This window comes from Lissotriton vulgaris, chromosome 5 (genome assembly GCF_964263255.1).
Source record: "Lissotriton vulgaris chromosome 5, aLisVul1.2, whole genome shotgun sequence".
Lineage (NCBI taxonomy): Eukaryota > Metazoa > Chordata > Amphibia > Caudata > Salamandridae > Lissotriton > Lissotriton vulgaris.
Genome location: NC_141693.1, coordinates 1,862,498,254 through 1,862,519,944, shown reverse-complemented (window position 1 = coordinate 1,862,519,944; position 21,691 = coordinate 1,862,498,254). Strand labels below are relative to the sequence as shown.

Sequence of the window (21,691 nt, the reverse complement as noted above, 5' to 3'; positions counted from 1 at the left end):
ACAACATTTTGTACTGAAAGCAATGTCATTAAGAAAATTATAAATAGCCACTGGCCCATGATTGCCAATGAGCTAAATATCTGAGAACCTCCCTTACATACCTTTAGGAGAGGTAAGAGCCATAGAAAGGCTTTGGTTAAATCACTTCTTCCACCTACAGAACCCATTAAAGGCCATTACAAATGTGGGTGTGCACTCACTAAAGAAATCAAATGATTTACACATAATGACTACACTCATACTCAGATTGAACATACCAACTTCAATTCGTCAGGAGTTATATATGCGATTCAGTGCCCTTGCGCTTTTTTGTACATAGGCCAAACGACTCAGAAAGCCAAATGCTTGGTGTCAGAACACAAGGGTCACCCTTGGTGGAACATTTCACCAGGTTTGGACACTCTCCCACTGATCTTAAATGGTGGGTCATTGAAAAAGTGCATATTAACCCCAGGGGTGGCAACCTGACAAACAACCTCAATTACAGGGAATGTAAATGGATACATACCTTTGATACAATAAACAAGGGCCTTAACGAATATGAGGAGATTGCAAGACAGACAGACAAATTTGAGGATAGGCTGAATTCTCCGAATACCTCTGTAGTCTACACACATAAGGTTGTTCTATCTTAGAGAATTGCCTTTGTATCTGTATTATCCTGCAGTAGAACGCATGTTATATTGCCTGCATTGCCTTGTACATACATTGTAGCTAATTGTAAATAATGCTTCAATGACATGCACTGTGTTTTTAGGTTTTGCCTGCGGTTTGCGCACGTAGTGCGCAAGCGCTAAAAAACCTCTTGAGTTCAATATCGGCTTGATTACCCGCCTCTGTCTCTCATTGGCTAGCTCCATAAATGGAGGCTAGCCATTGGGAGACAGAGGCTGTCAATCGCGCTTTCTCTTGAAAACGCGATTCGGGGGCGTTTCTGGTGCTTTTTTTAAGCCCCGCCCCTTTGTTCCGGGCCGCGCTGCGATTGGCTGCCGGCCCGGGTCACCCCCGTGACGTCATTCCCGGGCCGCGCTGTGATTGGCTGCCGGCCGGGACACCCCCGTGACGTCAGCCAATCACAGCGCGGCCCGGGACCTGACTTGTTTTTTTCATTGTTTTTAAGCACTCCATGATGGTGCATTAGCTATCTCTCTCCACGAGTACCTCTCTCCATCAGCGCACGCCGAGATCCCCAATTAGCTGGAGGGAATACGGAAGAAGGGAGAATCAAAGCCTTTATTCCCTGCTCCCGCAAAGAGGATATTGCAGTTTGGCTTTGCATCGTCTGTCAGGGGTGGCATCCGAGGAAGACCCTCACACTTCTAACTGAGCATCCGTTCAGAATACTGTGGACTTTATTTTGGCACAAAATATACAGTTGCATCCTTTTTTTTATTGTTTGATTTATTTTCTTCTTCTGGGTAATCGGTTTTTGCGTTCTACGCCCGGCGCTTCTCCTGCCTAATTATGAACTTTCTACGTCGCCGGCTCTCAGACAGCAGCTTCATCGCAAACCTGCCCAATGGATACATGACCGACCTGCAGCGCCCGGAGCCCCAGCAGCCGCCCCCTGCCGCCGTGTCTGCCACTGCCACTGCCGCGCCCGCTCCAGCCCAGCAGCCTCCACCCGCCGCGCCCTCGCCGGCCCCGGAGAGGCGCCCGTCCACCCAGTCCACCTCGGTCGGCAGCAGCTTCTTCTCCTCCATCTCCAACGCCGTGAAGCAGACGGCGGCCGCCGCCTCGGCGGGGCTGGTGGAGCAGACCTCGGCGGCCACAGGACAAGCCAAGAAGTTCAAACAGCTGCTGGTCATTGACGAGCAGCACGTTGACTGGTAAGTGGTGCATGGTGTGCAAGTGGCCGGCGGGGGCAACCTGACTCCATCCGGTGCCCGCCCAGCTCCTTGACCGTAAAAATGCCTAAAATTAATCGGGAGCGCATTTTGAAACGGGAATAGCAACATGCTGCGCACATGGGGCGACATGGGCCATTGCGGGGACAGTTTGTCGCACTTTTATTAATGCCGGCGCAATTTCACCCAGAGAAAGGAGAATGTAAAAAAAAATAGCGTGGAAACATGATGTTTAATTGCAAGCATGAAAACGCAGGTTGTGCAAGTAAGACTGTCAATTCCATTCATATTGATAGGAAGCCATATTTCCAATCTTAGACAGTAATGCAAATAAAAGTGCATTCTGGGAGTTGTAGTTCAATTTCATGTATATTTCACACATTGGTCTAATGTTCCAGCTACACGTGATTTCTAAAGGAAAATCAAGGACTAAAAACCTGCTGTGCTGATGACATCACGGGAAAGCTCAAGGGGCGTGGCGGGTCAGGTGGTCCATATGTGGTGAAAGCACTGAGATCTCCTAAACGAGTTTTGTCAGGCACGAGCGTTACTGGGGGTGACAAGGGCTCAAAGGTCGGGTGCACCTGGGGATGCTGGAGAACCTTACAGCACTGGGGCCTGTGCGGATGGGTTCTAGATAGGCAGTTGTCTCTAAAATGCTTGTGGGGCTGTGCAGAGTCGAACACATAGCATACAAGCACACTAGGATCACTGGTCACTTAAATGGCGCTACTGTGACACTGGTCACTGAAATGCCGGTACTGTGACACTGGAATCACTGGTCACTGAAATGGCGGTACTGTTTCGGATCGGTTTTAGGAGATTGGGGACGTGGAGCTAGCTAGTCTTGTAATCAGGTGCACCTGTGGGCGAGGAGGGTTCTTACACGCGCCCATCTGCAGAAGGTGTGCATAATGCCGTTATTGCCAGGTACCAAAGCAATCCTCTGAATAAGGATATGTAAAGGCCCACTGGAGGAGTTGCAAGTGGAAGGAGTTCTTTTTGGCAGTGAAGCTTGATGTAGGTAGAACTGATCCATGTGACTATTAGGAAATACACCTCTTCGGTGTTGAGAACCAGCACATTTAAACCATTGATAGAGGGCATTAAAAGTCGAGGGCGTTTGCTTCCACCAATCCAATGAGTCGTGTCTCATTGGGTCTCGCCCGCCGACCGCACATGTGCTGTCCAACGAGAGTGGTTTTGTTTAAAATAAATGGATTGGAGCCAGCTCATTGCTTATCGTTCGTAGGAATCATTGTCACTTTTCTTTGCCTACTAACTGGCCAGCAGTTACTGGGCGTCACTTACTCTTTTTTTTTCTGTGGAGCACAGATTGATTCATCTTGATTAGTGTCCTTCCGCTGCTTGCTGTGTGATTGTGTTACTATTTCTTCTTCCCACCCCCCATACCCACCCTTTCTCTGTTTTCCCTTTCACTTTACATAATGTAAATTTAGCTACTGTTCTTAAAATGCCTTTGTAAATGTGTCCGTCTTGTGTCTATTCACATACTTGCTATTGTACTCAATTTCTAATGCTACTTATATAGTTTGAAACTTCCATCAAAAACTTTTTTTTTTATTGCAACTTTAAACAAGCATTTACAATGCAACGGTTTCGCCTTTGGAAATGTTAAAGCTATTTGCAATGTAAATGACAATGCCATTTATTTATCTGTTTTCAAAACCAACACATAAATACAAATGTTGTCATTTACAATGCCAATAGCTCAAACTTTTCCAAAGGCGAAACCGTTGCATTGTAAATGCTTCTTAACTTTGTATTCACACATAAGATTTTTGTTTATAGAACTATTTTTGTATGGATATAGGTTGCAATCAAAATGTTAGGGCTTATGCTTTATTGCTTGTTGTCCCTATTATGTAACGCAATGTATTATGTTTGAAAAATTATGTTTACATGAACCATGATTAGTATACAACTGTTTTGGTATTAGTGGTATTATATGGATATTACTATATTGAAGCGGGCAGTTTAGAGAGGCCACATATCATCCACATCTAGTCCACATGAACCCCCGCGTTAGGAATTCCCCCCGGGGCATAAACCGGCCCCTTTTCCTAGATCACGTTGACAACGTGAATGCGGGATCCGCCTGTTAATGGTGGTTGAATTGCCCGGACGCGTTGCTTCTCAATTGTAAGTAGACGCAGACCGGAGGACTGAAGCTCCCCGCACCTAAAGGTAAGACGGCTGCCTTTCTGCTATCTAGCACCCAATTACATGGGGCTTTAACGGGTTTTTGCTAATTATAGCGGCCACGCTAGTTTACTTGTCCTGCTTCACCGCGATCCTCTTGATTAGAGGTAGGCGTTTACGGCACCTCGCTTCTCAGACCCTGAATTAAATCGGTCTCTTTACCGCTATGCGGTTGTCCATTTTCACTGGGATCGGTTTAGAGGTATGCGTTTATGGCTCCACGCCCCTCAATATCATAAACCGTTAGTTTCACCGCTACGCGGTCCTTTGGGATAACTTGGCACAGTCCGTATAATATATCCTTTGGCTGCTGACACGTTAGGCCATTTATCACCGTAATTATTCTTAGGATTGTTACTGCCCCCTTTTTTAACTCACTAACTATCGGCATTTTTATCTTCACCCTTTGTACATATGCACTTATGATCTCACTATACACAGGCTAATTGATAGCCACAATGTGTTTTATTCTTCGTGTTTACATGAACCAGGTATGCTTACCCCATATAAACTTGTGCATTTTAGTATGGTATCCATGGTGCCTTCCAAATGACGTTGGATAACCTTACGAAATACTTAACGGCACTGGAAGAACTTTGTACACCCAGCTGCATTGATTCACAATCATCCTGTTTAGCCAATCTGGCAACAGGACTAGGTCAGTAAATAATACACTGACCTTTGCTCTGGGACCACATAATTAATGCCCATACCTAATATGTGCCTTTCATCTTAGGTTGCCTCCCCTTCTTGTCCTGAAGAAGACTCGCCGCTGAGGTTGTAAACTACCCTTGCAGCACTAGTCGAGTCGAAACGTCAACGCCTCTCTACTTCTCAGACCTGTACCGCTTTTTCCCTATTTGGTCCATGAATTTGCATTTCTTGCAGGATATATGAACTGACAGATTACATGTATAGTTTAGACAAGCGTGTATTGGACAGGCCTTGTACGACTGGATAAGAGTACCAGTTTATTAAAGTATCTGACTTATTTTTTGTACCCCTTCTTTTTGATACATATCTTTCTAATTCACCACTACTTTCCTTTTCTTCTTATCTTTTGGCAACCGTTATACATGCTATGAAATGTGCATACATTTGTATAAATAAATCAGACAAAAGTATTGCAATTAATTGCCTTCTATTGTGATCACTGTTTGTTTACAGGTACTCCGTAAATTGTGTTTTGAGTACAGAAGCTCCTTAACAACCATTTTGGATATGAATTATCAGTATTGTAGTGTATTCACAATACCTAATCTTTGCCCTTATAATTAATTTATCTCTTTAAATTATTGGTTACGGACCGCTATTGTATTCCCCTAAACCGGTTCTGTGGGCAGCTGCACCTTGGAAGAATGTAGCTTTTGATATATCAGGCCCTTTTAACAAGCTACCTCAAGAAGCGAGATTTGCTCTGGCAATGATGGATTATCATTCAAAGTGGCTAGAAGTTACGTTTGTGTCGTAGGCAACTCCTAAAGTGGGTATTGACATTTTTGTGAAATATTTTTTCGGGAAAGTTTTCCTGAAGAGATGGTTATAAACAATGGGTTGCAACAAAGTCTACGGAGATGGAAGAATTTTTGGTTATGCATGGTACTAGGCACATTACCACATCATCATATGAACTACAAGAGAATGGGCAGGTTGAGCGCTTTAATAGGGTGCTCAAGGAGAGCGTTGTGGTAGAGTTAAGTTCAGGTGCGGATTGGAAAAATGCACTTAGGGTGAAACGTTGGATGTACCGCATTACTCCTCAAATGGTTACTGAGGTCATTCCTTTCCGTTTGTTGAAAGGGTAGCTAAGGGATAAGGTTAATAAAATGGGTGTGGTGGATTTGGAAAATGTGGTGGAGAGGGTGAGAGGGTGATGCTGAAACAAGAAAGAATGAAAGCAAGGTATGACAGTACATAGAAGGTGAAAGAGCCCATTTCTGCTGTGTGGGACTGGGTAAAAACTAAGGGTGGGCGTAGTTCATGAAGTAGCGCTACGCGTAGCTACGCAAAGTGCACTTCACACTACGCGAGTTATGCGTAGCACTATGTGAACTGCGTCGTAGCATGTTCGCACTGTGCAAGATGTCGTTTTCAATGAGTGCACAGTGCGGACAAGCATCCGGCACTGTGCAATCATTGAAAACGGCATCTTGCACAGTGTGAGTTGTACTTTTCTGCCGCTCGAGTAGCTTTTGACTCAAGCTGCAGTTTCTCAACGTGACTGGTAGTTTCTCATCGCGAGCGGTCGCGAGTATGGGCGACCACTCGTAATGCGAAACCTGACCTCCCCGCGTTGAGAATCTCGCCTGGAGGTTTATTTTCCATGCTCGGGATCGGCAACTTGATGTTGCTGATTGCGAACAAGGAAAAAGTCTAGCGAGGATGTCATTTTGCTTGCTCGCGGTCGCCAACTTGACATTGAGGACCGCGAGCAAGCAAAAAATGACTGCTGCACTACGCTACGCATGTTTGCACTGTGCTACGTGCAGTTCGCATAGTGGGAAGTTGCGCAAAGTTCGCAAACTACGCAAGCGTAGCGTAGTGCTTTGCCCAGGGTTAGTAAAAACACTCAAATCCGAAAACCATCTGAAACTTAACTCCCTCAAAACAGAATTCCTTTTAATCGCTCTCCCTAACAAACCTCACACTATCCTGGATTAGATGAAGCACCAAACAGCTCTCAATGGACAACTGCTCATAGTCGACTCAGCAAAATCTCTAGGGGTAACGCGGGACAGTAACTTAAAGATGCAGAAACACATTAGCGCCTCAACAAAACGAGCCAAATTCCACCTAAAGACACTTCAAAAACTGAAACTCTTTCTGCCCGCATACCCCTTCAAACAAGCAGTTCAAGCCCTAGTAATCCCCACGTGGAATATGGAGCAGTAACCCTTTGCGGCCTCTCAAGGTCATCGACAGCCCCGCTTAGAGCCACGATCAACTCAGCTGCACAACTCATCACCGGGTCTAAGAGAAACGCTCACATTTCCCCAGACCTGAGAGCACTCAACTGGCTACCGTTTGAAGCCAGAATTCACCTAAAAATAGCTTGCATGACGAACAAGGCCCTCTACCACAACGCCCCACAATACCTAGCTCAGAAACTGGTGCTCTCTGCGGGCAGCAGAGCCTCCAGGAGTGCCAAGACTCTTCTCCTACAACCTCAACAATTTGCCCAGATAAAAACGTATAACTGGTCCTTTTCTGATATGGCTCCGAGGATATGGAACGCTTTGCTCAGTGAAACAAGAATGAACCCTTCCACTTGTTCCTTCAAAAGAGAAGTGAAAACTATCCTCATGGCTAAATTCATGTGAACTCTACGACTATTTACTGTATTTTTGACTGTATATATGACTGTATTGTTTACTGGTTATATCTTTGTATACTATATCCGCCTTCTATTGATGACCTGTAAAGCGCCCTGATGCTCGCAAAAGTCTGGTTCGGGCTATATAAAACCTTCAACAACAAAAAAAGGGGAGATTCCAAGTTTGGTAGGCCCATCTAAGTGATAAAAGTATTCAATAAAAGCTTGGTTACACAGGACGGCAAAGTGTGGAATGTTCACAGAGCGGTCAAGTGTTAAGGTGTAAACAAAATGAGTGTTGGGGATGCTGAGGGGGCACTGATTAGAAATGTATATTTTACATTTTCTTTGGTTTTATGTTTCGACATTCTGGTTTGAATTGTGTATTAATAGTGTGTTAAAGCTTGTTAAAGTGGGGGGATATGTTATATCTGTAGTTGCTGTGATATATAGTAGGAGTGTTGAATACATGCATTAGTGGTGTGCTTTGTATTTGTACTTTAGAGCTCAATAGGTTTGGTGTTCATTTAACTGCATGGAGTGTTTCATGATGTTGCGGTGTTCTGGAACTTAGGTCTCCTGGTCAGTTGCTGGAAAACGTTGCATCCTACAGTCCTGTACTAGTACTGTGTTGCTCAATAACGAACTTATTTTTATATAAACATGCATCTTTATTACACCCCTGTTCTTTTGGAGGTCTCAGGGAAGTCAAAGATCTCCTATTTTTATTTATTTTATTTTTTACATTTGTATGGCGCACAACTACCCAAAAAGGGTTTCCTGGCGCCGACAACATGTTGCTGGGCGAAGTTACGCAGAAAGGCTTGCAGGGAATTATTTATTGAAAAGATAGGTCTTGATATTCTTTCTAAATCTGGCATAGTTTTCCTCTGTCCTGATATTAGCTGGGAGGGAATTCCAAAAAGTGGGCCCCAGACTGGAGAAAGATCTTCCCCCCATTCTTGCTAATTTGTATCTGGGGATCACAAAAAATGCTCCTGAGTGGGAGCGCAGCGTCCTTCCAGGGGTGTAAGGGGTGACAAGTGCTTGCAGATATTTGGGGGCCATGAGATTTTAAATTTTGAACATATAGGTGAGAGCTTTGAACCTAATGCGTTGCTCAATCCTGAGCCAATGTAAATCCTTCATATGTTTGGATATACTGGTGAATTTGGGGATATTACAAAGAAGTCTTGCCGCTGAGTTTTGAGCAAGCTGCAGCCTTTTGATCACGGCCTGATTTGCTCCCATGTACAGAATGTTACCGTAGTCGAGACGCGATGTTATCAGTGCGTTTACTACGGTCTTTTGGGTTACAGGGGGCAGCATCCAGAGGATCTTCCTCAACCACTTCATTATGGTGAAGCAAAGGCCAACTACTTTGTTGGCCTGTTGCCTCATGGATAGAGTGTCGTCGAGGCAGACACCCAGATTTCTTGCATGGTCAACTGGGGTTGGGATGATCCCTAACTCGGCTGGCCAGTGGGAAGGGTTCCACAGATGTTTGTTTTTCCCTAGGAGTATGACCTCCGTTTTATCTCCATTTAATTTCAGTTGGTTGTTGGACATCCAACTGAAGATGTTCAGGAGCCCCTGTCTGAGGAGGGAAGGGGCTGGGGATTTTCGCTCGGACAAAGAAAAGATGATTTGAGAATCATCAGCATAGGTCATAAGGGTAAGACCAGACCTGTCCGCTAAGTCGGCCAATGGCCGAAGGTAGATGTTGAAGAACAGGGGGCTTACAATGGAGCCCTGCGGGACTCCATATGGTGCACTGAAGGTGTCGGAACAGGCAAGGGATGAGGTGATTTGAAAGGTCCTGTGCATTAGAAAAGACCTAATCCATTCAAGTGCTGCACCTCGAATGCCATTTCTATCTAATGTAGTCAGCAGTTTGGCATGTGAGATGGTGTCAAACGCCGCACTCAAATCTAACAATATGAGTGCGACAGTTTGGCCATTATCTAGGCGCTTCCTAATGGCTTCCGTGACGCCTAATAAAGCAGTTTCACTTGAGAAACCGGCACGAAAACCGGACTGAGATGGATGGAGGAGGGCGTTGTTTTCGGTAAATAGGGTGAGAGCAGAGTGAATATGTCTCCAAAGAAGCTTAGAGCAAGCTGGTAGAAGGGACATAGGTCGATAATTTGCCAGCACCTCTGGGTTTGCAGAGGGTTTCTTCAATAAGGGACTGACCATGGCGTGCTTCCACAGTGAAGGTACCGTGGAAAGAGTGAGGGAGGAGTTAAGAGTGTTGGCAACAATAGTCAGAGCTGGGTCGTCAAGGGTTTTTAAAATACCTACCGGGAGGGGGTGTCGGGGGGAGCCGGACTTGATGGACCTAAGAGAGGACTTAAGCGAGTCCAAGGTGATTTCAGGCCAAAGTTTGAGAATATTTTTAACCGGTGGGCTTGGTGGCAGAAAGACTGGAAGGTCATTGGGGAGAGGTTGAGAGTTAATGACATGAAAAATGTTTTCAATTTTATCAGTGAAAAACGACGCTAAGTCTTGGCATTGTTTGGTGTTCAACGGGAGGGCGTTGGCAGTTGTGTTGGCACCTGCAAGTTCTTTAACAGTATTAAATCGTGTTTTTGCCTTGTTTGATGCGGAATTGATGGTATTGGCAACCTGGAGGGCGCGAGCTTTGGTACATGCAGAATGGTATTTATTTCTAGCGATTTGATATTTCCTCTTTTTATGAGTAGAATAATCCTTCCTCCATTGCCTCTCAAGGTGTTTACACCTTGATTTTTCTGTCCTCAGGCATTTAGTAAACCAGGGGGCTGGGGGTCGATGTACATTTTTTTTAGTTTGAGCAGGGGGGAGACAGGTATCAACGGCCTTTTCCAACCAGTATTGCATTGCATTGGCTATACCTTCCATGTCTGAGGCAGGAGCCGGAGGACTGATGGCCAGAAATTCGTTAAGTCTGCTAGCATCTAGTTGTTTCCAATTTCGCATGGACGAAACCGGCCATACAGAGTTTGTTAGAGTAGGTGTAGGTAATGTTAGGCCGAAATGTATAAGGTGGTGATCTGACCAGCAAACTGGAGTCGTGGTCTTCCATCTAAGTTCAGGGATGTTTGAGATGATGGGATCTAGTAAATGTCCCGCCTTATGAGTGGGGCCAGAGTTTAGTAGTCTTAGTTGCAGTACTGCTAAGTCTTCCAGTAAATTGGAGCAGGCTGTGTTAGGGTCATCAAAGTGCATATTAAAATCACCAAGCAGGGTGAGATGTTTAGAGGGACCCACACCATCTACTTGTGACATCTGGAGAGCGGTGACCTCTTGAATGCCCATATCGTCTGCTGGATCCCAGCTGGTAGCGTGGCGTGAATGTGGAAATTATAATTGTGTTTGGAGACCAGATTGCCTTATGTGGAGACCCAGAAATCTTGCCCGCATCTAAGTCATGTGGCCCTTGCATAATGGGGACCTTGGCACGCATAAGCATCTTGGTTGTGGTGGTGAGCGGATTTACCGGTTGTAGGATCCAGAATGGCCCGATTGGTCGACCATGCCACATCTCTCTTGTGCCACTGGAAGCTCATTGCGTGCGGTGTCTGATCACAGGTTGTGACCCTCGGAGTTTGAGGCATAACCATAGTAGTGCCTAATTGTACCACGTGAGGCATTGCTGAATGTGTGCCTATGTATGTGTGTTCAGAATTGTGCAGTGCGACCCATATCAAAATTACCTGACTTCTTAGAGATGCCCCCTGAAACCTAAACCTGCAATCCACGTCTGGACTGAGAGGCTGCGTAGGCTACCACACTGCAGACATGTTGCTGGACCCCTGGGGGGAGAGCCGCCCGCTCTCCTGGGCCTGCAACAACGCACATCCTGGGCGAGGTGCTAGGTCTCCTCCCCAGGATGGGCAGGGGGAAGCTTCAAAGGCCTGCCGCCTCTGTGAGCTTCTCCGGACCATTTGCTGTACCCAGCAACTGGCCCCCACCAGTCCTGACCCCCACTCTGGCAGGAAGACTGGTGGGAAAACCTACATCAGAAAGGGGGGTGTGCCAGCCTGTGCCAACCCCACCCCTCAGGTGGGGGAGACAAGGTGAAGCACGACCCGAGTTCCAGTCATCTTGAAGATGGGGAGCCCTGCCCAATCACAGCTAGGCTCCTGCCCCCCTCCCACGCCAGAACAGGGGCCTATTCGTCCCTGCCCTTGCTCTACCTGTAACGCCCCTAAATTCAGTATTTAGGAGCTCCCTGAACCTTCCTACCTCAGATCCCGATAAGAAAAGAAGAAAGAAGATCAAGAAGAAGATGACCCGCCGTGCAGCTGCTAACAACAGGACGACACCAACTGACTTGGCCCCAGCCCACCCGGCCTGTCGATCCTGGAACCTGCTCCTGCCTACGCCCGGCGACTCCTGCGGACAGCAACCTTTGGACACCCGGAGGACCTGCCCGCCTTGACCCTCTTAAAGACTGGGACTCCCATAAGCAGAGGCTCTGCTCAACAACCCTACCCCTGGTGCCAGCCAGGAAGCTCCAGACCAACCCACTCTGCACCCGCCGAGCCCGGCCCGTGCCTGAGTGATCCAAGACCGCAAGGACGTCCACCCCGGTGACTGGGACCTGAAGTCCAGTGCCTCAAGACCCTCCTCAATGAACCAGAAAATGCCTGTAGCCTCAGAATCAGGGACCCCCCCCCCCCCAACCGCAACCAGCCGAGGGTAAGATTTCCCGACGCCCCAAGACACCCCTGCACCCAGCGCCCTGCGACTCCCTGTGCCTTCCTTTGGGGTACCTACCTCTGCTCCAAGATCCCAACTTATCTCTCGAAGTGGTGGTCGCACCTGAAGAATCACCGTCCCTGAGCCTGCAGCCTTTGTTCCCTTTTTACCTTTCCCATTGAATAACATTGAGCGCCCGAAAACCAAAAGCACCCTGCACCCAGCCGCCCGAGTGCCTCTGGCCGTGCACCCTGTGTCCTAACCTACTTCCCCGTTTGCCCTGAGCAAGTGATCGGGAGCCCAGCTCCCACAGCTGCGTGGCCTGGTAGCCAGCAGCCACCAACCGAAGGCCCCCTGCTTCTCATTGGATAACATTGGGCCTAACTACCTCTGCACCCGGCTGCCCATGTGCCGCTGAGGGTGTACCAACTGTACCTACCTGACCCTGGCGGACCCCTGAGTCTATGCCCAGAATCTTAACTTCACCAGTCGAGTACTCATCTGGAAACCAATAATTCAATTTCCTGCCATAGGATAACATTGACTGGTTTGACTCGAAAAATCTTCTAAGTGTGAAGTTTTGAAACTCTGAAATATTCCTATAAAATCATCCGAGTAACAAATTTTGAAATACTCACCTACAATCAGGAGAGGAGCCAGTACTATACCTTTCAGCCCAGTACTGACCTGCAACAGTATTTTTTACCGTACTTACCCATAACTGAATTTTTTTCTTCCACAGGAAACCATTGACCGCTTTTCTCTGAAAATTCTTTTAAGTGTCTACTTTTGAAAATTACAAATATTCCTTAAAAATTGTACCAACTACTGAAACGTAATTGCTTACCTGTCTTGGGTTGAGTTCCAAGTGCTGGACCTAGGAGCTCAGTACTGGATTACAAAAGTAACCTACTTTACCCTTGACTTGAATTTCCTGCCATAGGATAACATTGCCAGTTTTTCATTGAAAAGTTTCTAAGTGTCAACTTTTAAAATACCTTTTTATTCCTTAAAAATCATTGCAATAACCAAAACGTTTTTACTAAACTGTTTTCAGCTTAGACCCCAAGACTGAATCTAGGATCCAGACCTGGGATTACAAAAGTAATCTAGAAAGTAATCAAATGCATTTATGTAGAAAAACCCAATGAGCTCAATGTTAAATTGTGTTTAGAATTGTGTTGCCTACTGCAACCCTTATACCTATTGTGTTTACAAAGTTATTGACTTTCTGCAAGGTATTCAGCTGAGATCACTCATATTGAGAATGTTTTGATACCTGTTGGTTCTAAAAATAAAATAACTATGGGGCCCATTATGATCGCTGACGGACCTGAGTCCGTCCGCCACCATAGAGTAGGAGGGAACCTCCGCATGGCCTGCGGAGTTCCCTCCTGTCCAATTAGGATGTGACCGCCACCGTGGCGGTCACATCCTCTATCTTTACCATTGCGGCGGGTGCGTCTTCAAGCTGCACCCGCCGCAATGGTAAAAATGCATACATTGCATTTGTATGCAGAAAGCGGCAGGCACCGTGCGGTGCCTGCCGATTTCTGCATACAAATGCAGGGGGGTACCATAGGTACCCCCATGTGCACCTCCCCCTTCCCCCAGGGGGCCCGCAACAGGCCCCCGCAGTGAAGTTCCACTTGCTTTTCCACGGCGGAAAACCCGCCGCGGAAAAGCACTTTTTAAAGCCCATCCTAATATGGCTAGCGGTGTCTGAGAGACACCTTCACCATATTAGAGCTTTTCCGCCGCGGTTGTAAGCCAACCGCGGAGGAAAAGCTGCGGACCGAAACCAGGACCCACCAGCCATCCTAATGTGGCGGTGGGTCTTTGGTGGGTCCGCTGCGGTCTTTCCGCATCCTCCGGGCCGGCGGTGGCTTCCGCCGGCCCGGAGGATGCGGAAAGACCGCAATCGTAATAGGCCCCTATATCTTTTGATATAAAAACAATTGGCCTGGAGTTCAGTCCTTGAGTGTGTGAAACCCTTTGCTGTCTGAGTGTGTACAACAAATGCTTTACACTGTCCTCTGGTACTGCCTTACTGCTCGACCAAGCTACCACTTTTGAGAGTAGCGTCATCCCTGACTTTAACCTCTGTTATACCTATGGGGATTGTGGACTCTATACACACTGTACCTTACTTTGTTCCAGTATATATAGAGCCACTTTCCCACAATCAGTTGCACGCATTATGGTGCAGAGTGTGTATGTATGCGAGCATGTTCCGTACGGACCTGCCTGATATCCATTGCACTGCTTATCGGTGCAGAGTGATTGTGTGTGTGGGAGTGACAGTCTGTGGACCGCCAGTTATTCACTACAATGGCTGGCGGTCTTGCCTTGAACGTTGATTTCTTGCCAGACGAACACTATGGTTGACATTGGTTTTACCCATGTGGCCTGGCCTGCGGTGCTGCACTTTTTAGTGTTATAATTCCTAGTATGTACACATTTCTGATATCGTTGTGACCAGGGGTGCACCTGATAACTGTGTGGTATTGAATTATAAGAATTGCTGGGTTGGGCCTGGGATTGACAACGCGTTGCACTGCATATGGTTGCTGGGGTGGGTGAAGGAGGGGGGTGGGTTACATTAGGATCTGTCCCACGTGTGCATATTGTTAATGTAATTTCAACCCAATTGTGCCTAGTACTGCTAGTAATATTTCCAAATGTGATGTATAGCCCAAAATGCTGTTCATGTTGCGTTGATTATTGTGTGTGTTGAATACAAACGTTATTTACATACATCACGTGTGAAGTCTGTTTTGTGACGCTCAAGGTATTTACAGTGAGTGAGTGCAGTGCCAATGCTTTACACGTTGTCTCTGTGGTAGGCCTGACTGCTCAGTGCTAAGCTACCCAAGGGGGAGCGCAGGTTATACAGTGTGTGTAATCACTGTCCCTGACGGAAGTGATAGGTCCTGCCTGACTGGGGCATCGGTTCAAACAACCAGAAAGTGCCAGTTCCAGCAGGCGCACTGTGGTTGTTCATGCCAATCTGTTGTCACTGGGGCCTCTCTGACGCACTAGAGGGGAGCACTGCGGTTGTCCATGCCAATATATTGTCACTCTCTTTAATATCAAGGATACATTCTGATAGTTCATACCATTTTATTGCCATTGTCTGTGATGTCATAGAGGGTCACATTGTGATTCTTCATATCAGTCCATTGCTAACTGACGTCATAGAAGTGTAAGCTACACATTCCACTCAGGAGTACAGACCGCAATGCACATTTAAACAGCACTTCCAATACGGTGTGCCTAGTGTCTGAAAGAGTGAGCCGGCTGTGCACAGGAAGGCGGCTACAACATAACACTGCCCCATTCTCGGAAATTAACCTGCTTCGGCTCTGTGGTCTGCAGACTATCCCCTAGATTCATCATCGGCATGTTTTGCGAGTCTGTAATAGCGATTAACAAGGAATCCCTATTACAGACTCGCAAAACGGGATTCATGTAGGAATAGCTATATTTATTGCGATTCCTACAACTTCCTTATTTGCGATTAGCTAATTGCTAATCGCAAATAAGGAATAACTCCCGATTCATTCCTATGAGCCCTTAAGGCCCATAGGAATGAATGGGAAGACATATCAATGTGCGAATTGCTATTAGAGATTCACATTTTGAGTTTGCGATTTCAAGGGTGCAGGGGTGCCCAAAGGACACCCTGTTGCACCCCTGAAATGATATTGGATGCTGGTGTTACGCACACACATGTCCCAAGGACATGTGTGTGTGTAACATACAACTTTGAAAAATGCACTTAAGTGCATTTTTCTAAGTTTCCGCTATTTACCACGAGGTTTGACTTCGCGGTAAATAGAGGCCCAAAATTGCGAATTCGCAATTTTTAAATGTTTCATGAATCGCATTTAAGGAATCTCAAATAGAGATTCCTTAAATGCAATTCCTCGCAAATTTGCAAATTCTATAATAGCGATTTTTGCATTTGGGATGATGAATCCCAAATGCAAAAATTGCGCTCGCAAAGGGCCAGATTCTCAGAATCTAGCCCTTTGCGAGCCGATTTTCCGTTGATGAATCTGGCCGTATGACCGCTGTCATGGAAAAGATGAACAGTGTATAATTTCCCAGAGGAAAGGGGTGAGATGTGGCTTGCCTTTTGAGTCTTAAGGTTTTTGACTTTTAAGGAATGCATGAGGTGGGATTGGCTGTTAAAAAGACTATGGGACATATTTACGCGCCCCTTTGCAAACTTCTTGCAACACGCAACGTGTTTCAAGAGTGACGCAATTTAAAAGCGGGATTTATGAAGCCGCGCAGGACCACTTTGCACGTCCCTGAGTGGCTTCATAAATCTCGAGTAAAGTAATGCTGTGTTACTCTGCACCAGGGAGGCGCTTTCATGGGCGGAGCGTGGGCGTTCCCACGCATATCCATGGATCTTGACGCATTTCCAGATTTACCTGAAGAGGTAAACCCGGGAACGCGCAAAAAACATATGCCCGCCAAGGTGAGGAGTAAAGAGGAGAAACATGTCTGTAACACACATAGAAAGAGGAAAAAGCCTCATGGGAATTTTTTTGTACAGGAAGGTGACCCTCCTGCACAAAATCAATCCTCCTTGCAACGCAGGAAGCCTTGCACAAGGGTGCAAGGGGGCCTGCATTGGTGCTGGGCAGTCAAAAGGGCGCCAGCGACGGGGAAAAGACAGGCAGGCACCGTATTGACTTAAATACAACACAATCCTTCCCTTTCCCTGAAACGCAGGAATACCCACGCTCCACCCACGGAAGCGCCTCCCTGGCGCAGAGTAAGACAACGCACTGATGTGTGCTCTGTTTCTTTACTTGAGGGTTATGGAGCCGCTCAGGCCCATGCAAGGTGGCCTCGGGCGGCTTCATAATCTCGTTTTTAATTTGAGTCACTCTTGTTGTAAATATGCCCCACAGTATCTGTCCATGGGGTGAAAACGTGATCATGCACCAAACTGGAATTAATGTGCGCTCTCAGCCGACCTTTCTCAGAAACAGGGACAGGTATTTACTTTAGATGAAAGTGTCGGGTACCGGGACAGGCCCTAAACACCTGTCTGGATAAATTCGAGACTTCTGGTCACTCTCACTGCGCTCATCACGTCTCTGAGTGAGTGCTGCGCCTGTGCTTACGCCCCCTCAAGGCGCTCATCATCACGTCTCTGAGTGAGTAGAGTTCCCGTCCTTAAGCCCTATCAAGACGCTCATCACGCCTCTGAGTAAGTGCTGCTCATCGCACCCCTGAGTGAGTGCTGCTCATCGCACCCCTGAGTGAGTGCTGCTACCGACGGTATGTCCCCTCACAGCGCTCATCACGAGTGATAGTGGACGTACCCTTTCACAGCGCTCATCGCGCCCCGGAGTGAGTGCTTTTCCCGTGGGCGTACCCCCTCGCGGCGCTCATGCTGGTAAGTGCTGCCCGCGCTTGCCACTAAGGGGGGCGGGGGGGTAACGTGCGCCCCTGCTTTGCAGGGGTGCTCCTCAAACGTCAAGGCGCTCCATCTAGCCCAAAGCCAATCATATCACTGAGATATGGGAGACTGTGAGGCCCCTCTCCACATTGTTTGTGTGTAGGGTGGGTGGGCGGGGTGGTCATTTTGCGGTACGCCCCCAGTTGCCAAGGTGCAGCAGCCATCCCATGTCCCGTTCATCATGTTGCCCTTGGGTAAGGGCATCCCTGGGCCACTGCTGCCCCCTCGTGTCTCTTTTTGTCACTGAGAGGGCGATCATCTGTGACAGTGCCAGTGCCCATCGCAAATAAATGCCCCACCTTATCCCCACCCTAAATCTGAGGGGTGCACCCTAGATTTTCCCCCAAGCTGACTAAGTCACAGCGCCGGGCACCGCCTTAGATGCACCCGCCCCAGCTGGTGCAGCGCCTGGTCATGTGTTTTGTGTCAGTGTGTGACCAGGGAGGGCGCGCGGTGTGCTCCTGTGCACTCTCACACCTTCACCTGTGGAAAAACAAAACTTCCGAAAACACGTGACAGTTACAGCCCGGTCCTTACCATTTCCACGGAGCGGGCATCGAGCTGGGTGGGCGGCGCGGACACCGCGAAGTGGATCTTCTTCCGGTCCTTGCGTTCCATCCTCCGGGCCGGGCCGGGTTGGGTCTCTTCTGTCACTGACTGGATGTCCCCGACTCTCTCGGTCTATGTATCTTCCTGGCTATCGCGCTCTACCTGCGTCTGCCTCTTCCTGGCGTCTCGCGCTATCTCCGTCTGTCCCAGAGCGCTTCGATCTGTCTGTACCTGTCACTGTCTGAACCTGTCCTTATTTTCCTGCCCCACGTGTCTCTCTCTTTTTCTCCCTCCACATATATTTATGTCCGTTACCTACTCCCACCTTCTCTCTCCAGTCTCCCCGGCTCTCTAACACCCTCGATACCCCTATCTGAGCTGTCTCTCACATTCACACTCATGAACTCTGTCGATTCCTAAACCATCTCCCATCCACCGCCCCTGGACTCCCCCTCTTTCTCGCGTTCTCTCTCAGTCTCCGAAACTCTTTCCCCTGGCGGTCTCTGTCCTTCTGGGCGTCTCTCAATCTTCCGTGAGTTCTTTCTGCCTCAGTGTCTCGGGTGAGGGACACCGTCCTTCAAGGATTAAGGTCAGTCCCGCGAGGTAAATGTAGTCTCTCCCAGGGGGACCCGTTAGGGGTAGTTCCAGGAGGTTTGGTCGGGTGGCCCAGGTAGGTCCTGCCGGTGCGGGCTAGAGAGGACCGTCCAGGTGAGTCCTGTCGGTGCCGGCTAGGGAGGACGGTCCAGGTGAGTCCTGCCGGTGCCGGCTAGAGAGGACGGTCCAGGTGAGTCTTGCCGGTGCCGGCTAGAGAGGACAGCCCAGGTGGGCCCTGAAGGCGGTGGTCCTGCTGGGATCGTAGATCCGGGACTAGCTCTCGACCAGTCCCGCAGCCGCCCGGTAGGTGCTGTAGGATAGGGTCCCCTCTGAAGTTCCGGTCGGAGGGTGCTGCAGGGTTCGGGGCTGTGTGTGTCCTGCACAAGACGCTGCTCCCGTAGGGTCCTCGGGGACAGGGTCCAGGTAGGTCCCGCAGGATGTACTGCAGGGTAGGAAGCAGGGAGGTCGTGCAGAAGAGGGTCGCGTCGGAGGGACGGCTGTGGAGCTGCTGGACAGCGTCCAGGTAGGGTCAGAGCGTCCTGCAGGGTAGGAAGCAGGGGTGTCGCGCAGAAGAGGGTCCCGTCGGAGGGACCAGACGGGCTATGGTGCCACAGGACAGCGTCCAGGTGGTTTCAGAGGGTCCTGCGGGAGGTGCTGCAGGGTAGGAAGCAGGGGGGTCGTGCCGGAGGCTGGTTGGTAAGTTTCACCCCAGAGCTGCCGTCCCTTGTGGCTGCAGCCTCGCTCTCTGCGCGCCGATACAGCATGCCCCGGCCCTGCAGGTCCGCCAGCACTCCGCCCCTTCTGTTGCCGCCCTCCTGCCCAGCCCGGCCTCCTGTGACCGGGGAGGGAGCTCGGCCCGGCCGGGGACAGTCCCTGGAAAAACTTGTGTCGCCCCAGAGGTGCTGCCAGCAGCTGTGGCTTTGGCAACTCCCGCCCCCGCCCGACGGCTTCTACTTCTTTCGTGCTGCAGGAGAGAAAACATCTCCCAGGTGGGAAGGTGAGAGTGATGCTGCGGGAGGAGAGGCGAGGAGGGGGAGAGCAGAGAGGGACGAACCCACGAAGAAGTATTACGGGGCATGTGAAGAGAGGAGCTATGCTGGCACGAGTCAGCAGGGAGAAGGAAGGAAGACTGAGGGAGAAAAGGCGGGAGACACGGAAGGGGGGAAGAAATAAAGGAATGGGAGTTGAGGAATAAGGAAAGGGTAAACAAGAAGCGGAGGAAGGAATAAAGGAACAGGAGACAAGGAAAGAGGAAGGAATAAGGGAACGTGAGACAAGGAACGAGGAAGTAGTTTGGGAACGGGAGACAAGCGACGAGGAAGGAATACAGGAACAGGAGACAAGGAATGGAGGAAGGAATGGGAGACAAAGAACGGAGGAAGGAATAAAGGATTCGGAGACAAACGAGGACGGAGTGGTAGGACGAAGAAATAAATAAAGAGTGACTGCGTGAGAGAAATGTTAAGAAAGGAGCTGCTACTTAAAGTCAACTACGAACAGGAGGGGCACAACGTACGGAGGAGAAGGAGGCAAAAGAGGAGAGAAGAGATGGAGGGTGAAGATAGCAAGAGAGAGGCGGCGAGAGGATGAACAGAGAGGGAAGAAAAAAAGGCCCGTACACAAAACCACCCAAGACCCTTACAACGGTAGAGTAACAGACCATGGAAAGAGCAGCCTTCCTCAAAATCTCTCACAGACCATAGAAGACAATCAGATCTCAGATCACCAAACTGGATTCCACCCCGGAAGAGGCACTGAACCAACCCTAATCACCATTTGGGAAGATCTAAAAATGAGGGTAATAAAAATAGCGAAGCCACACTGCTGCTTCTGGACCTCTCAGCAGCCTTCCACGAGGCCCACCTGAAACCTTACTGCTCAGGCGCAAGGACATTGGCATAGAAGACATCACCCTTAGCTGGATTTCTTCTTACCTACAAAACATGACTGATAAGGGCCCATATCCCTCCTTACACAGCAAAACCATACAACAGAAAAACAGGAGCTCCACGCGGAACTATCACCTCACTCCCGCTGTCCGCTTGCCACATGAATCCACTCCCGACACAATCCAGACAAAAGCCTACAGAACAATGTTTTCCCTTCCGTCCTACACATCGCCGGCCCAACTTAGGCTGGAATTTGGATTGCAAAAACAAGCCCTTGCCAGACAGGGAGCATACATCAATTGCTGCCACAAACTCCGCTCGGCCCCCACCAACACTCTAAGCTCGCTGCTATGGCAAGACATCCAAAACAGGGATAAATCTCAGGCAAGATCCTACCTGAAGACTGCTCTGGTGGCCACTAATCTAACTGCGATTTGGGACATGCAACTCGGGCACAACTCATTCAAAAAACTAGTCTGGAAAACCGTTAAAACACTATCCTTACTAGAGGACAAGGCCACATTCGCTAAAAGAAACCATGCCTGGATGTCATTAAACTCTTATAAAACGCTGATACCACAACCCTACTTCAGCCAGGGTTATCCCAAGACAATAAAACTGAAGTTCTTGAAACACAGACTAGGGGTTCTGCCCAGCGGAGAGTATCTTCCACCATGGCTCAGGAGAAACGGCCACGAAGTCTGTCCTTTTTGCAAAACAGACAAGGGCGATATACTTCATCTGACCTGCCTTTGCGAAGAGCTACGGCCAGCCCGTCAACAGCTCTTAAAGGCCCAGCTTAAGCAGCTAGGAACTTGCACAAGAAGGCAAGCGGTTCTCGCCTGCCTGAACCCTTCGAACACGCAACTGAATTGCAGATACGTTAAGTTCCTTGCAATGATCGAGCAAAAATTGTCATAGATAACATGTAGGCGGCCTACAGGACTCACAGGAATACGCTGCCCCGCCTTAAAGACAACTGCTCCTTGCTAATCAGACTGGGTTTTTCTGTGTACGCTTTTTAACGACGAGAATAATGCACAAATCTTAATGATTTTTTAATGTATATATTATTTTACTTTTTTCTTATGTTACCGATTGTAAT

General features: G+C 48.4%; 1 protein-coding gene across 1 annotated transcript in view; it reads right to left on the bottom strand.

The window, feature by feature from the left end:
- The window catches only part of PPP1R1B (protein phosphatase 1 regulatory inhibitor subunit 1B), a 247,529-nt gene extending 228,085 nt beyond the window's left edge, over positions 1-19,444 (bottom strand). Inside the window, exon 1 of the mRNA XM_086924347.1 lies at positions 18,092-19,444. Coding sequence (XP_086780473.1) covers positions 18,092-18,172 — 81 coding nt within the window. The 5' untranslated portion in view covers positions 18,173-19,444. The remainder of the gene's footprint in view (positions 1-18,091) is intronic.
- Between the last annotated feature and the right edge of the window lie 2,247 nt (positions 19,445-21,691).